We start from the raw sequence: 16,465 nt of genomic DNA, 5'->3' as shown, positions 1-16,465 counted from the left end.
TAGGGTTTACGGTGCCTAGGGGTCGACGGAGCCACCTAAACCTAACCATTAGGGTTTACGGTGCCTAGGGGTCGACGGAGCCACCTAAACCTAACCTTTAGGGTTTACGGTGCCTCGGAGTCGACGGAGCCACCTAAACCTAACCATTAGGATTTACGGTGCTAACATAACCATCAAATAGTCTTCCAATGCTAACATAATCATCTAATATAAAACCTAGTGCATGAGAAATCATAATCTGAAGTCTAGCAAACATAACACAGAATATCTGATCCATCTTCCAATGCATGATATAACATCATTTCAAGTCTAGCAAACATAACACACAATAGTTACTGGAGTTCAACATATTATAGGGTACACAACCATTGTTCATAATACATAGTGGAGTTTAGATGCATAGTTCATCCTTTTCTCACAAAAGGATGAAAAGCATATTTACTACATACATACACAGCCATAGTTCATCTTAGAGAAGTTCACATTTAGTAGAGCCATACACTACACAACCATCATGCCCAAAAGGTCAGCATTGCCCACTAGTCTCATATTCATTTTCTTCACTTCTCTAAGATGGCCTGGATCCCCTTGATCTTCTCCTTCAGCTTCTCCTCTGCCTTCATCAGCTCAGCAAACTGAAGCTCTAGCTGCACCATCTCTTCACCATGCTTTTCCTTTCCCTTAAGCAAATCTAAAACCTGAAACTTCAACTCTAGCTTATCTTGGGTGAGCTTCTCCTCAGACTTTGTGAGCTCTGCATTCTTCAACTCCAAGTTCATCTTAGCTTCACTAAGCAATTGCTTGTCTGTAATATGCTTCAACTTCAGGTTCTGGATGACTGTAGCTTGAGATCTTGTCAGGTTCAGTAGCACTTCATAATTCTGCTTAAGCTTCTTAGACTCTGCATCTCTCTTTGCCATCTGTGCCTTCATATCAGCCACCAGGTCACTTCTGCATTCATGCTGATATGTAATGGCAGACTGCAGATGTCCGAAATCCACCACCCTCTCCTTCTGGAAGCTCATAAGCTCATGCACATCTTGGACTAGCTTATCATAGTTGGCCTCCAACTTGTTCTTCTCTTCTGTCAGATGGTGGATAGTGAAAGAACTTTCAAGATTATCATTCACCCTAGCACTCCTGCTATCTTCAACCATTGCCCACAGCTTCAACAATGCATTTTGCATTGTTGGGGGCCACTGGTGATCAACCCATTCAACAAACCCACAATTCTGCCCTTCCTGCAAAAAGAGCAGAAAGATAAATAATAAACAAGTTAGTTCATACCACAGGTAAATAACTACTGCACTAAGCTACATTAGTTCCTACCACTGTTTTTCCTTTCTAAATTGGTAATAATAGCAGCACTAAGCTACACTGGTAATTGAGATGTACCTACCCACTAAATAACAGCATGACAAATTACAACACCACTCAGCTACAGATTTGAACAGATTTGCACTCAATATTTAGTTCCAAACAGGAGTAAAAGTGTAAGAACAACATAATTAACAGTGCACTGTCATTAAGTACATAAAAATGCCACAACAGCAATATAAAACTTGTAGAAGTCCCAAACTGAATATTTCACATGATACCAAGAACAATGCCACTGCTAAATAACAGTACCACTGTCATGAAACTACTGCCACTGCTGTTGCAAAAGTGAATATGCCCTAATAATCAGGCCTTGTAGTCATGTTCAATATGCCACTGTCAAACCAACAATAAAATGACACTATCAACCAAAATATAATATCCAACTATCACCCTACAATTCATACCGGCTCTGCACATGCTAAGAACCTTCTCCCTGTGTCTGTTCCTTCAAATGCGACAAGCCTCTCATATGCCTTCCCGTGCTTCTCACATGGCGACATCGTTTCCAACTCAAGCCCCTGGTAATCTGGATCTTCAACGCTGAAAGGGACCTGCCGAACCTCATACAAACAAAATGCCCAAATCAAAACCCAGCAAAATCAACCAAATCAAAAAGCCCCAAATCTGAAACCCTAACCCTAAACCTAGCTCAAGGGAAATCACCTGGTTAAGCCTGTCCGTGGATGAGGTCGAGTGCATGTACGTCAGGCTGGACGTCTCCTCACTCCTTTCGTCTTCGAAAACCATGGCGGGCGGCGGCGGTCCGGTCCGGCAACGCTGCGGGCGGCGACGAGGGCGGCGAGAGAGGAGCGAGGAGGAAGGCACGAGCGAGGAGGGAGAGACAGAGCACGAGCCGGTCCGGTTCGAGCCGGACCGCACGTATCGGGCGAGCGGGCGGGTGCTGATTTGCCAGCGTGGCAGCTGACGCGCGGCCCGGGCGGTCAGTTCCAGCGTCAATACGTAGAAATACGAAGATTAGCTCGATTTGCAACGGTTAGACCCAAACGTGGTACTGACACGTAAAAATTTCCAAAAGTGATACCAATTCGCCACCACCGCCCCAAATGTGGTACTATCGTGTAATTATCTCTTCGGCACATTACATATTTCATTAGATTCAGATCGGATAAGTAACAATGACAGTCAACCAAATAACACTTCTAATTAAATTATGCGAACTAACCTTAAACTGTTTTTAGATGAGCTAACCTGAAATTTTTAAGCGGACCTGAAACTAACCTGGAAGGAAAGAGATATGGGGGTGGAGCTGGTGGCGTGGAGGTTGGGCCTGATCCTGCCTTGGAGGGAGAAGACGACCAGACGAGCTCTCTTCACTGCGCGGCAGCCGGCGTCGTGCTTTCAAAATAAAAAACACCATGCAAACCCCTGCGAAGAACTACTAACCACTTTATTATTCCCCTTCACTTGATTATTGTTCCACAGGCCTAATAAAGACCTAAATAACATATGCGTGTCTGTTTCTCTCTACAGTGGCTTAATTCCTAAGCTAATGGAAACCCTAACGCTCGATATGATTGATTCCTAAGCTAATCAAACGCCAACACCCGATCGATATAATTTTACCCGGTTGCCCTTTCATGCCGCCGTCTTGACAACGATGGGGCTCTTCACGAACTGGACACCGTTGCTCCATATGAGCGCGCCAAACGCGTAGTTCTTGGCCAGCTTGGCGTTCTTGGTCTCGAACTTGACCTCGAACGTCTTCTCCTCCCCCTTCTTCCCAAACTCCATCACGTCGGGGCTCACCGTCACATGCACGCCAGCCGGCTGGCGCACCATCGCCTTGTACTTGCACGGGGAGCCAACGTTCTTCACCGTGCGCTTCACCATTGCGCCGGAGGCCGTGAGGTTGACGACGGTGATGGACGGGTAGTTGAGGTCCTCGATCTTGGGGGCCTTCTCGGGGCACTTGTACGGCTCGCCGTTGAACATGGACAGGACCGTGGCGTTGTACTTGAGCGCGCAGAGGAAGTCGAGGTAGTGGTCGGGGCCGAGGTCGTAGACGAGGCCGGGGTTCATGGAGCGGCTCGGCCACACGTGGCCGGCGCCGTAGGCGAAGGGCCCAGCCGGCGCCAAGGATGCGTTGAGGATGGACTCGCCCTTGTTGTCCACGTCGATCGCCGTCGTCATCATTGCCGACTTGATCGCGGAGGGGCTCCAGTCTGGGTGGAGGGCCTTGAGGAGCCCCACGAGGCCAGAGACGTGCGGGCACGACATGGACGTCCCAGACATGGACGTGAAGGCGACGCGGCGTTCGTCGAAGGCGAGCTCCGTGGGGGCCATGGCGCGGGTAAACGCGGCGATCACGCTCACCCCGGGCGCCGTGATGTCGGGCTTGAGAATCTCCGGGTTGACGGGGTTGGGTCCCTGCGAGGAGAAAGCGGCCATGTACGGCGCTGGCTTCGTCTCCAGGATCGTCTCCGGCTTCTCAAGGTACCCCTCTGGTGACCTTTCCAAAAAACGGAGAAACAACGTCATGCATCCATCTAAATGTGCCAATTATTTAGAAGCAGTAATTAATATAGATTACGCCGTAGGCTTTATTCATGGTTTGGTTTACTTACTTGGCGGATTTGAGGTAGTTGTATAGGGTGAGGCCGTCGCTGTGCCTGATGTGCGTGGCCGGGAGCAGGTGCGCGTCCGCGATAATCTCGTTGCCCGAGGCGGCGTCATTGGCGAGCACCATGGCGGCGCCGCCGGCTTGGAGCACCGTCAGGCCCTTGGCCACACGCGCGCTCGTCCCACGCAGGCACACCACGATCTTCCCTTTCACCTTCTCCGGGTCCAGCGACCCCTGCAGGCAAATCTTGCTGCACTCGCACACACATTCATCGTCATCATCATGTAAAGGCCGCACATTACTAGTACTTGGTCGTATAGAAGATTAACAATATAAGAGACATTGATACACGTACGCGTCATCTACCGCTCTGCCGGGCGCTGCGGCTTCAGCGGAATCGATCATGGGGTAAGACTCCTTGCCCTTGAGCGATGTCTCCGACATGCTCTGCCCCTGCATGCATCAAAACAGTTTGATTAATTATCTTCCAGAAATGATAGTAACAATAACTGTGAGATAGCTAGGGAAGAAGCGGGCCTTGATCTTTGTGCCGTTGAACACGACGTAAGACGGGAACTCGCGGTCCATGGTGCTGGCACCGACAGTGAAGACCCACGGCGCAAGGTTGGAGATGGAGCTGGGCTTGGGGCCCGAGTTTCCGGCCGAGCAGACAACGCTGATGCCGCGGCGGACGGCGTGGAAGGACCCGATGGAGATGGCGTCGTCGAAGTAGTCGTAGGGCTCACCATCGTTGCCGAGGGAGACAGACAGGACGTGCACGCCGTCGTGGATGGCGGCGTCGAAGGCGGCCAGGATGTCCGCCTCGAAGCACGAGCTGCCGTTCACGGGCTTGTAGCACACGCGGTACGCGGCCACGTGCGCCCGTGGAGAGCCGCCGGAGGCCGTGCCGTTGCCGAAGCCGAACACGCTGGCGCCGGGCACCGCCGAGCCACCGGCCGTGGACAGCGTGTGCGTGCCGTGCCCCTCGTTGTCCCGCGGGGTGTTGAACTCGGGAGCCTTGGTGTCGAGCCCTTCCGACCCGTACCCCTTGTTGAAGTAGCGCGCCCCGATCAGCTTCCTGCATGCATGCGCTCCAAAAATTCAGAGAGAACTATAAAAAATCGCTCTATACAGCTCGATGAATAAACTGAAACTCTCATGGACAATGTCCATTATCCTTACGATCAATGCATCATTGAGCACACTCAATTTTTTTTCTTCTAAAATTCTTCGTTTGTGCAGGGAGAAAAGACAAGAGTATACAGTGAAATCTGATGTTTTTTCTTTTCTGTTAAAGGCATGCAACTTTTCCTGTCCTTTCTTCTCTCGCTGACTATCTCTTTACAGGTGGGGCCGGGAGACACTATATACCACTCAGACTCAGTGCAGTGTCACTGTCGTCCGGGATTAAAGGAATTCTCAAGGATAGACATGATGCATGCAGTCAAAGCATGCACATCTATCCATCATTGCCACTTACCACTAGTAGATACCTTAGAGGCATCGGCTGGTGGTGGTCGTACTCTCCCACAGCTCATATGTGCATGGTGGTGGTCTCAACTATAGTGCTACACTAGATAAAAGTATATCAACTTTTTGGATCAAACGTACGTGCACAGTATAGACTTCAAGTGTGGATCTGAAAAGGAAACAAACATTGCTCTAAACGAACATAGTTATGTGACTAATTAGCACAAGAATGCATGCACGCATTAATTAAATGTGTGGTAGCTCTCAGTTGACTTAGAATTAACCAAGTCTCAATCAAATAACATAACATATAAAAAAGGAAAAGAGAAAAAAAACTAAAACAAAAAATATGCACAAATCTTAACGTAGGATCTCACGAAGATATCATTGATAGAGACATAACGAAGTCTCAGTCAATTGAAATTTGACAAGTAATGAAATATAACGGCGTTTAGATCACAAGAGCACGTTAGCTTACGCATTGCAGTGGAAGTTGTCGTCTTGGCCTTTCTCGCATGTTCCTTTCCAGTGCTTGGGGACTGGTCCCAGCCCATGATCCCGAAAGCTCTCCGATTCTGGCCACACACCTTCACATCCATAGAGCACAAGAGCACGTATATATCAGCAACACCATTGAAATACAAATCAATTTGAACGGCAGATTCCAATCCAAAGTAGAGACAACTATTTCAGTACAACGGTTAAATAAAAGGTCCTCAATTGGAGGCCTGTTTGGACCGCAGAAATTCCATGAAAAATCTGCTGGCTCCTTTTAACGTGGACCAGGAAATTTTTCCAGATGGACACTGATTGGTCTGGGGTATGTATGTTGGATTATGGCCCATCCTTTGGCTGCATCAGAATTGTAAGCATGTCGAGAAAGTAAGTACTCTAGAGGAATGTAGGGTAGGATAGCATCTAGCATGGTTGCATGTACTACAGATGGGAAGCCACTATGGAATCATTGGATGGTCCTATATACTCGATCTGTCAAAGACCAGCTATAAAGATGCATCCATTAGTGAATGGGAAAAAGTCAACAACACTCTGGCTACTCTGCTGACCTTACTATATACTCCCTCCATTTCTTTAGATAAGGTGTATTTGTTTTTTGATAAAATTCCACAATGTAAGATGCATTTTTTATAAATCCACGTAATTTCCTTTTTATCCCTCCAGAAAGAGGAAAGTATCTCTTCCTGATTTTCTGTATCTCTCCTTATATTAAAAAAAGGAAAATATTTCTCTCTCGATTGCATGTATCTATTAGTTTCCTCAACTCACCGATCTACTTGCCACTAACCAATACATTTGCCAAAGGTAATTTTGTCCTAACGCGTCTATAATTATGCGCCTTGGTCACCATCATAATACACGCGTGCAACCCTAACAAAAGAGTAATTCCAACTAGTACTTCTAATTGTCTCAACGTGCATGCTTTCAAATCATCAAAACTATCGTACGTCAGGTCTATGCATGTGAACCCTTATCATGCAACAACATGCATTAGTGCATTCTAAGTGAGTTTTAAATCTCTTTACATTTAATTGTGGCATGCACACAAACTTTTCATGATGAAATTTCTTTTTAGCATATGCTCAAATTTTGTACATAATTCAAATCGCCAGGACTGTATTAGTATTTTGCACAATATTTAGAAATTATATATCTAATTCTGGGGTAACATGCGGGGTAATCTAATCTAAGACAATTTTAGTACTGGTATATCTACTCAAAATATATATTTTTGGCACTTTACGGATCTTCTGGCTTCCTGATATATATACTGTCCAAAATATTTGTAGTCAGATTAAGTCAACCCGATTGATTGTATATAAATCGGATCATGCAAGTACCGGTGTCGATGTTGCCAATGACGACGCCCTCGCCGAACTTAGCCTTGCGCCAGGACGCTCCGCGCGGGACGCCTCCGGGCCCGGCGATGCCAAGAAACTGCCACGACCGCGTCGTGTGCAGCTGGTACCCCCTGTTCCGGAACACCGACACCACCTCCGGCAGCCCTGCAGATTAGATCACGACCGGAAAGCAGTCAGTCAGTTAATCGATCGACGACACCATATTTCAGGAGCAAACGCCGTCGATCCACCACGGCGGTCATGCAGGCGGTAGAGAGAGACTACTCACGGGCGATCTGGGCGGCTTCGTCGGCGTCGAGGTTGGCGGCGAAGCCGTTGATGTGCTTGGTGTACGAGTAGAAGATGGCCTCCCGCGCCTTCGCCTTGCTGCATTGCGATGAGCGCAACAGAGAGAAAATCCACGTCAGCCAACCTCCATGCACACGCATCTACACCTGATCATCGGTTCAAGAAACAACGGCGGCCGTGGCCTGCTTACTCTCCGAGGACGGTGGCGAGGAGGTCGTAGTGCGAGTCGGCGGCCTTCCCCTCGACCGCCGCCAGGTCGACGGCTGGGAGGTCGTGCAGCCGCGACGCGTGCGCATGCTCGCCGAGGTACACGACGTAGGACCGCTTCTCGCCGGCGGCAGCGGCGGGGGCGGGCTGGACGAGGAGCAGCGCGCAGAGGAGGAAGCAGGCGGCAGCGCCGAAGGAAGCCATGGGTCTCATGCTGTTGGCCCTCGCGCCCTCCCGTCTCTCGCGATCGATCGATCTCTTCGGGGGTTCTGGTAGAGGGAGGGGGTGTATTTATATACCCGAGCTAGGTGGTTGCGGGCGGCGGGTTTAGTCCACGAGGGGGAGGACTCGATCTGTGGCTGTGCTGCTGCATGCGACAGCGTAAACGCCGCGGGACAGTTTAAATCCTTGGATCTCATCTGGGTTAGTTATCGGCCAGCGAGGTTCGAATGTATCAACGCCTCCAGGGTATATATCTCGTGGAAGGTCCATTTTGAACGTATATTCCGTAAATTTGGCATCTGTTTGACCAAAACGAATTTTGGTTGCACATAATGTTGCAATATATATAGGAGTATTCCGTGTGTTTAAAATTCAAAAATCATTTAAGTGAAAAGGAATACTACTCCCTCTGTACTAACTTTAGAATAAATCAGAGATACTTGTTTTAGGCGTGCACCCATAGTGGATCACTGGTGTGTACAGCCCGCAGGAGGACCATGATAAGATCCTGTTCCTCGAGGACCTGCAGGACACTCGCGCATCTTGCGCTGGCCCCTGGCTCCTTGGGGCGACTTCAACCTTGTCTCCTCTTCCGGAGATAAGAGTAACGGGCGTATTAACCGGCGCACTTCCAGCCGATTCCGCCGCTTCATCGCCGACATGGAGCTGCGCGACGTGTACATGTATGGCCGTTGATACACCTGGTCCAATGAGAGGGAATCGCCCACGCTCGTGCGCAATGACGGATTCCTTTGCACCTCTGATTGGGAGCTCTCACAGCCTCACTCCATCCTCCAGTGCCTTGCCTCGACGGCGTGCGATCATTGCCCTCTGTTTCTGGATTGCACTCCGCGCCACGCTGGCCCTCAACGCTTCCACTTTGAGCGATACTGGATCAAGCTCGAAGGCTTTCAGGAAACGGTGGCGGACGCTTGGGGCTCCGTTCACGACCCGGACTTGTTCCGGTGTGTTTGCCTCCGCCTCAAACACACGGCCCGCCGCTTCCAGAGCTGGGGGGTGCGTATCCATGGCTACGTATCTCTGCAGCTGATGATTGCGCGGGAACTGACTGCCCGCCTTGACGCTACCCAAGACTTCCAGGCTCTCTCCCCCTCCGAAGCTTGGCTCCGAGGCAATCTCAAGCGCGCTTACCTTGGATTGGCCTCGTTGGAGAGATCCATCGCTCACGACCGTGCGAGTTTCGGCTAGCTTAAGGAGGGCGAGACCAACACCGCCTTTTTCAAAATCCACGCTGCCCACAGATTGCAGAAGAACCGTATATTGTCCCTCCAGCATGAGAACTCCACGGTGTTCGACGAGCAGGGCATGGCTGAAGTTGTGTTCCACCACTTCTCCTCGCTCCTCGGCACCCCCAAAACTCACGATTTCTCCATCGACCTGAGCTAGATCAACGACCGCACCTTCGATCTTGTCGGCCTTGAGCTCCCATTCTCGGAGGATGAGATTTGGCGTGCGGTCAAGGCGCTCCCCCGCGGCAAGGCCCCGGGCCCCGATGGGTTCATGGCGGAATTCCTTGTGGCTTGCTGGGACACGATCAAAGTTGACATGTGCGCCGTGTTCGAAAAGTTCTACTCCATGAATGGGCATAGTCTGCAGCGCCTTAATGAGGCCCTCATCACTCCCATCCCGAAGAAGCCGGACGCCTCCTCCCTCTCAGACTACCGCCCCATCAGACTGATACATCTTGTGGCAAAGCTCATCGCCAAGGTTCTTTCGCTTCGCTGCCCCGGACCTCGGCCAGCTTGTCTCCACCAATCAAAGCACATTCATCGCGGGCCGGTGCGTGCACGACAACTTCATGCTAGTCCAGTAGACCGCCCGCTAGTTGCACAACTTCCGCATGCCTCATGTCCTTCTCAAGCTCGACATCGCGCGCGTGTTTGACACGGTCTCTTGGCCCTTCCTCATCGACGTCCTTCGCCACCTGGGCTTCGGAGGACGTTGCATCGAGTGGATAGTCATCCTACTCTCCACGTCCAGTACGCGCATTCTCATAAATGGCTCTCCTAGACCTCTGATTGACCACGCCTGTGGGTTGCGGCAGGGAGAGCCCATCTCCCCGATGCTCTTTACTATTGTCATTGATGCCCTGAACTCGCTTCTTCTTCATGCCCACAGGCGCGGCTTGCTCCAGCGCCTCACCACTCGACATGCCTCGTCGAGCATTTCCCTCTACGCTGACGAGATTGTTATCTTCTGCCACCCCTCGACCCGCGATCTCCGGGTCATCCGGGAGCTGCTTCGTGTCTTCGGCGAGGCATCCGGGCTGTTGATACGTCTCCATCGTATCTACTTTTCCTAACACTTTTGCCCTTGTTTTGGACTCTAATTCTCATGATTTGGATGAAACTAACCCGGATTGACGCTGTTTTCAGCAGAACTACCATGGTGTTGTTTTTGTGCAGAAATAAAAGTTCTCGGAATTGGATGAAACTTTTGGAGTATTATTTCAGAATAAATAAAAAATACTAGAACCAAGACCCACCGGAGGGGTGCCCTGGCTGCCCACAAGACACCAGGGCGCGCCACCCCCCTCTGGCGCGCCCTGGTGGGCGGTGGGGCCCTCGGGGCTCCGCTGACCCTAATCCCGACACTATAAAATCCTATTTTTTCCAGAAAAATAGGAGAGGAAGTTTCATCGCATTTTACGATATGGAGCCACCGCCACCTCTTGTTCTTCACCGGGAGGCCCGATCTGGAGCCCGTTCGGGGCTCTAGAGAGGGGAATCTTCGGTCTTCGCCATCACCAACCCTCCTTCATCACCAATTCCATGATGCTCCCCACCGGGAGTGAGTAATTCCTTCGTAGGCTGACTGGTCGGTGAGGAGTTGTATGAGATTCATCATGTAATCGAGTTAGTTTTGTTAGGGCTTGATCCCTAGTATCCACTATGTGCTAAGATTGATATTGCTATGACTTTGCTATGCTTAATGCTTGTCACAAGGGCCCAAGTGCCATGATTCCAGATCTGAGCCGTTTATGTTTTCACCATTATTTCTATGTACTAGATTCGATCTTGCAAGTTATATGCGCCTGTTACATGTTATGATCCGTAACCCCAGGGTGATAGTAATTGGGATACTTTCCAGTGATGACCGTAGTTTGAGGAGTTCATGTATTCACTATGTGTTAATGCTTTGTTCCGGTTCTCTATTAAAAGGAGGCCTAATATCCCTTAGTGTCCTTATGGACCCCACTGCCACGGGAGGATAGGACAAAACATGTCATGCAAGTTCTTTTTCATAAGCACTTATGGCTGTTTACGGAATACATGCCTACATTATATTTATGAACTGGAGCTAGTTCTGTGTCGCCCTAGGTTACGACTGATATATGATGAATAACATCCAACCAATTCACCGATCCAATGCCCACATATTGTTCTTGTTAAGTTACTATTGCTATTGGTACTGTCACAACTACTATTAAAGTTTGATGAAGGTGACATCCCTTACAATAAACATCCTAACCAATGCCTATATGAATTTGATAACTACATTAGGAAACAAGATCACTTCAATGAACAAAATTCTGATATGATTGCTCGCTTGAGTGACTTGTTATTTAGAATCACTAATGATGCTAGAGGTGTAGGTAAACATGCTTCTATTGTTCATACTTAGCTAGAACAAGTTGCTAAATCCCAAAGAGAATTGCTTAATGAAATGAACAATAATATAAATGATTATGCTGTTAGAGTAGCAACTAGAGGAGGTAAAATGACTCAGGAACCACTTTATCCCTAGGGACACCCTAAAAGAATTAAACAAGACTCTCATAGAACTAATATTGATGCACCTAGTCCTTCTAAAAAGAAGAAGAAAAAATAAAAATGATAGGACTTTGCATACCTCTAGTGAACCTAAAATTGAAAAACCTCCTGAACATAACAATGATGCCTCTACCTCAGATGCTGAAACTCAATCTGGTAATGAACATTCACCTAGTGAAAATGAAAATGATAATGATGATGTTCATGAAGATACTCAACCACACAATAATAAAGGACAAGATAATGATGTTGAGATAGAACCTGTTGTTGATCTTGATAACCCACAACCCAAAAATAAACGATATGATAAGAGAGACATTGTTGCTAGAAAACATGGTAAAGAAATAGAACCATTGGTTCAGAAACCCATGCCCTTTCCACCTAAACCATCTAAGAAAAAAGAGGATGAAGAATTGAACGTTTTGCTGAAATGCTTAGGCCAGTCTTTTTGCACACTCGCTTGACTGATATTTTAAAGATGGCCCCTTATGCTAAATACATGAAAGAAATTGTCACTAATAAAAGAAAGATACATGAAGTTGAAATCTCCACCATGCTTGCTAATTATTATTTTAAGGATGGAGTACCTAAGAAACTTGGAGATCCGGGAATGCCAACTATACCATGCTCTATTAGAAGAAATTATGTCAAAACTGCTTTGTGTGATTTAGGAGCTGGTGTTAGTGTTATGCCTTTCTCTTTATATAAAAGACTTGATTTGAATAAACTGACACCTACTGAGATATCATTGCAAATGGCTGACAAATCAACTACCATACCTATCGGTACTTGTGAGGATGTGCCCGTTGTTGTTGCAAATGTTACTATCTTAACAGACTTTGTTATACTTGAGATGCCCGAGGACGACAATATGTCAATGATCCTTGGTAGACCATTTTTGAATACTGCAGGGGATGTTATTGATTGCAATAAAAGAAAAGTTACTTTTCATATCAATGGTAATGAGCATACGGTGTACTTTCCGAAGAAACAATTTCAAGTTAATGGCAATAATGTTATTGAAAATTCTCCGACAATTACTATTGGAAGTTTTCAACTCCCTTTACCTACTACCAAAAATAAATATGACATACTTGTTGTTGGGGATATGCATATCCCCGTTGAGGTAACTTACCGTTTTTACGGAAGTTCTTTGGGTTCATGTTAATCAAAAATGGTTGTTAATAAGACTTGATCAACCTTATTAATGGACTGTTTTCGAGAGGCATGTGGTTGATGAATTTACTAAGCACAACCTTCTGTCCCCACTTTTTTTTTTCTGTTTTTCTTAGTTAAATAAAATAAAATGCCATGTTTACCCTATTTTCTGATTTTTCTATGCAAAAAAATGACCCAAAAATAAAAGTGCTCAAAATGACCTGAAATTTTAACATGATTTTTTCTGAATATTTCTGAATTTCTGGTACAAATAACATTAGAGGGGGGGTCCCCTAGTGCCCACGAGACACCAGGGCGTGCCAGCCACCCCAGGCACGCCCTAGTGGGTGGTGGGTCCTATGTGGGTCCCCTCACTTATCTCTTTAGCACATGTCTTCTCCTACCCCGAGAAAAAAAATCACCATAGCTCTCTCTCTCTCTCTCTCTCTCTCTCTCTCTCTCTCTCGTGTTCTTGCTCTCAAACCCGCGGATTTCGATCTCTTTGCTCGAAGCTCCATTACCTAAACTATTTTGGAGGATTGCTAATTGGTATGTGACTCCTTCATTGCTCCAATCAGGTTTTGCTCTAGTGGTTTATATTTTGAATAATTAGCTACTCTTGGTGCTGCTGTAAATGGGCTTGCATGTTGAATTCTTAAGTTCTAAGTAGTTTGAATGTTTAATATGGCCTCTAGGCACCTGTATGAGTAGTTGCTATCAATCTTGTGAAATTTTGTTGACAAAAATTTTGTGGACCAAAATTTTCAGAATTTTATTCATAGGAATAAGATGAGTATCTTTAGGAAGTTTTCCTCCAAAAAGAATGCTAAGGGAGTCATTGGGGAATCATCGGACAATGACCTCAACACTCCGAGAATGGCGGAGGTGCGGCCTGATACGTCTCCAATGTATCTATAATTTTTGATTGTTCCATGCTATTATATTATCTATCTTGGATGTTTTATATGCATTAATATGCTATTTTATATCATTTTTGGGACTAACCTATTAACCTAGTGCCTAGTGCCAGTTGTTGTTTTCCCTTGTTTTTATCTTATAAAAAATCAATATCAAATGGAACAAAACTTTTTGAGGATTTTTCTTGGACCAAAAGACAACCATGAAGCTTCGGGAAGAGGCCAGAAGACCCACGAGGGGGCCATAAGCCCTAGGGGCGCGCCCCTAGGCTTGTGGGCCCCCCGTGGCTCTTCTAACCCTAATCTCTGCTCTATAAATACCCAAATATTCCCCTTACATCAGAGGTCACACCAAAAATACTTTTCCGCCGCCACAAGCTTTTCTTCTCGTGAGATCCCATCTTGGGGCCTTTTCCGGCACTCCGTCGGAGGGGAGTTTGAGCATGGCGAGCATCTACACCAACCTTGCTGCCCTTTCGATGATGTGTGAGTAGTTTACCATAGACCTACGGGTCCATAGCTAGTAGCTAGATGGCTTCTTCTCTCTCTTTGATATTCAATACAATGTTCTCCTCGATGTTCTTGGAGATCTATACGATGTAATCTTCTTTTGCGTTGCATTTGTTGAGATCCGATGAATTGGATTTATGATCAGATTATCTATTAATATTATTTGAGTCTTCTCTGAAATATTTTATGCATGATTAAGATATCTTTGTATTTCTCTCCGATCTATCGATTTGGTTTGGCCAACTAGATTGGTTTTTCTTGCAATGGGAGAGGTGCTTTGTGATGGGTTCAATCTTGCAGTGTCCTCACCCAGTGACAGTAGGAGTAGCAAGGCACGTATTTGTATTGTTACCATTAAGGATAAAAAGATGGATTTTTTACCATATTGATTGGATCTATCCCTCTACATCATGTCATCTTGCTTAAGGCGTTACTCCGTTCTTGTTAACTTAATACACTAGATGCATGCTGGATAGCGGTCGATGTATGGAGTAATAGTAGTAGATGCAGGAAGGAGGCGGTCTACTTGTCACAGACGTGATGCCTATATTCATGATCATTGCCTTAGATATCGTCATAAGTATGCGCTTTTCTATCAATTTCTCAAAAGTAATTTGTTTACCCACCGTATGCTTTCTTCAAGAGAGAAGCCTCTAGTGAAACCTATGCCACCCGGGTCTATTTCTCATCATATATTTTCAGATCTATAAAACCAAAAACCCAAAAATACCTTTCTGCAATTTATTTATATTTACTTTATTTTGCCTTTTACTTATCTTTTATACCTATCTCTATTAGATCTCACTCTTGCAAGTGACCTTGAAGGGATTGACAACCCCTTTTTCGTGTTGTGTGCAAGTGTTTGTTAGTTTGTGTAGGTGCATCTATTGGGAACTTGCTTGTACCTTCTATTGGATTGATACCTTGGTTCTTAACTGAGGGAAATACTTATATCTACTTTTCTGCATCACCCTTTCCTCTTCAAGGGAAAAATCAACGTAAGCTCAAGAAGTAGCATGGCCGTGCGAATGGCCACATAATTCCTTCATGGATGAGGCCGGGTTCCATCAAGAGTTTGCCCAATTCGTTGCAAATGTCGAGCTGGCCGACTTCCTCGCAGATGAGTGTGACCAACATAACCTCCTCACAAATTCCTTTGTGCAAAATTTCTACTTCTTAAATAGGAACAATCCTCCTGAGGTGCAGTTAATTTATATTCCGAACCCCATCAGATACCACTACCGCGGGATGGTCTGAACACGACACTATGATCAGAGACCCTTTGACGAAACTGTGTGCAATGCCATAATCGCAAACGGTGGTGTAAAAAAACCGTCAAAAAAGGTGCAAAACGTTTGCGATGACGGATGCATCAAACACAGTTCAGATTTTAGTTGCGTGTGTGCTGCAGGGCATATGGTTCGGTTCAATTAACTGTTTGGGATTAGGAGGAACAAAAGAAGCGGGCAGCCATATGAAGGTGTGTGCGATATACAGCATATGGTTCACTAGGATGAACTATGTGTGATTAGGCAACACAATGGAAACGGTTCAACTGAACAAGATTTGTGTGATACACGGCAAATAGGTCCGTAATCAGAAATGTGTGCGACGACCAATAATAACACACACGATTGCTGCTAATAAGCCGTGTGATTTGCTCTGTCTACAGAAGAATAACATGTATATATATATGTATAGAGAGAGAGAAGGAAATATGCCCTAGAGGAAATAATAAAGTTGTTATTTATGTTTCCTTATATCATGGTAAATGTTTATTATTCATGCTAGAATTGTATTAACCGAAAATTTGATACATGTGTGAATACATAGAGAAAAGAGAGTGTCCCTAGTATGCCTGTACTTGACTAGCTCGTTAATCAAAGATGGTTAAGTTTCCTAACCATAGACATGTGTTGTCATTTGATGAACGGGATCACATCATTAGAGAATGATGTGGTGGATAAGAACCATCTGTTAGCTTAGCACTATGATCGTTTAGTTTATATCTATGGCTTTCTTCATGACTTATACATGTTCCTCTCACTATGAGATTATGCA

General features: G+C 46.2%; 1 protein-coding gene across 1 annotated transcript; it reads right to left on the bottom strand.

Moving 5' to 3' along the window:
- Nucleotides 1-2,767: 2,767 nt before the first annotated feature.
- LOC123144183 (subtilisin-like protease SBT5.3) lies at nucleotides 2,768-8,171 on the bottom strand. Its single transcript, XM_044563230.1, has 8 exons — nucleotides 7,787-8,171; nucleotides 7,577-7,674; nucleotides 7,288-7,452; nucleotides 5,910-6,018; nucleotides 4,499-5,039; nucleotides 4,317-4,414; nucleotides 3,966-4,211; nucleotides 2,768-3,850 (listed from the first exon to the last, which is right to left on the bottom strand). Exons 1-8 carry the CDS (start codon nucleotides 8,014-8,016, stop codon nucleotides 2,977-2,979), a joined length of 2,361 nt encoding a protein of 786 aa, XP_044419165.1. The 5' UTR covers nucleotides 8,017-8,171; the 3' UTR covers nucleotides 2,768-2,976.
- Between the last annotated feature and the right edge of the window lie 8,294 nt (nucleotides 8,172-16,465).

This window comes from Triticum aestivum, chromosome 6D (genome assembly GCF_018294505.1).
Source record: "Triticum aestivum cultivar Chinese Spring chromosome 6D, IWGSC CS RefSeq v2.1, whole genome shotgun sequence".
NCBI classification, from domain to species: domain Eukaryota; kingdom Viridiplantae; phylum Streptophyta; class Magnoliopsida; order Poales; family Poaceae; genus Triticum; species Triticum aestivum.
This window is presented reverse-complemented; position numbering and strand designations above follow the sequence as displayed.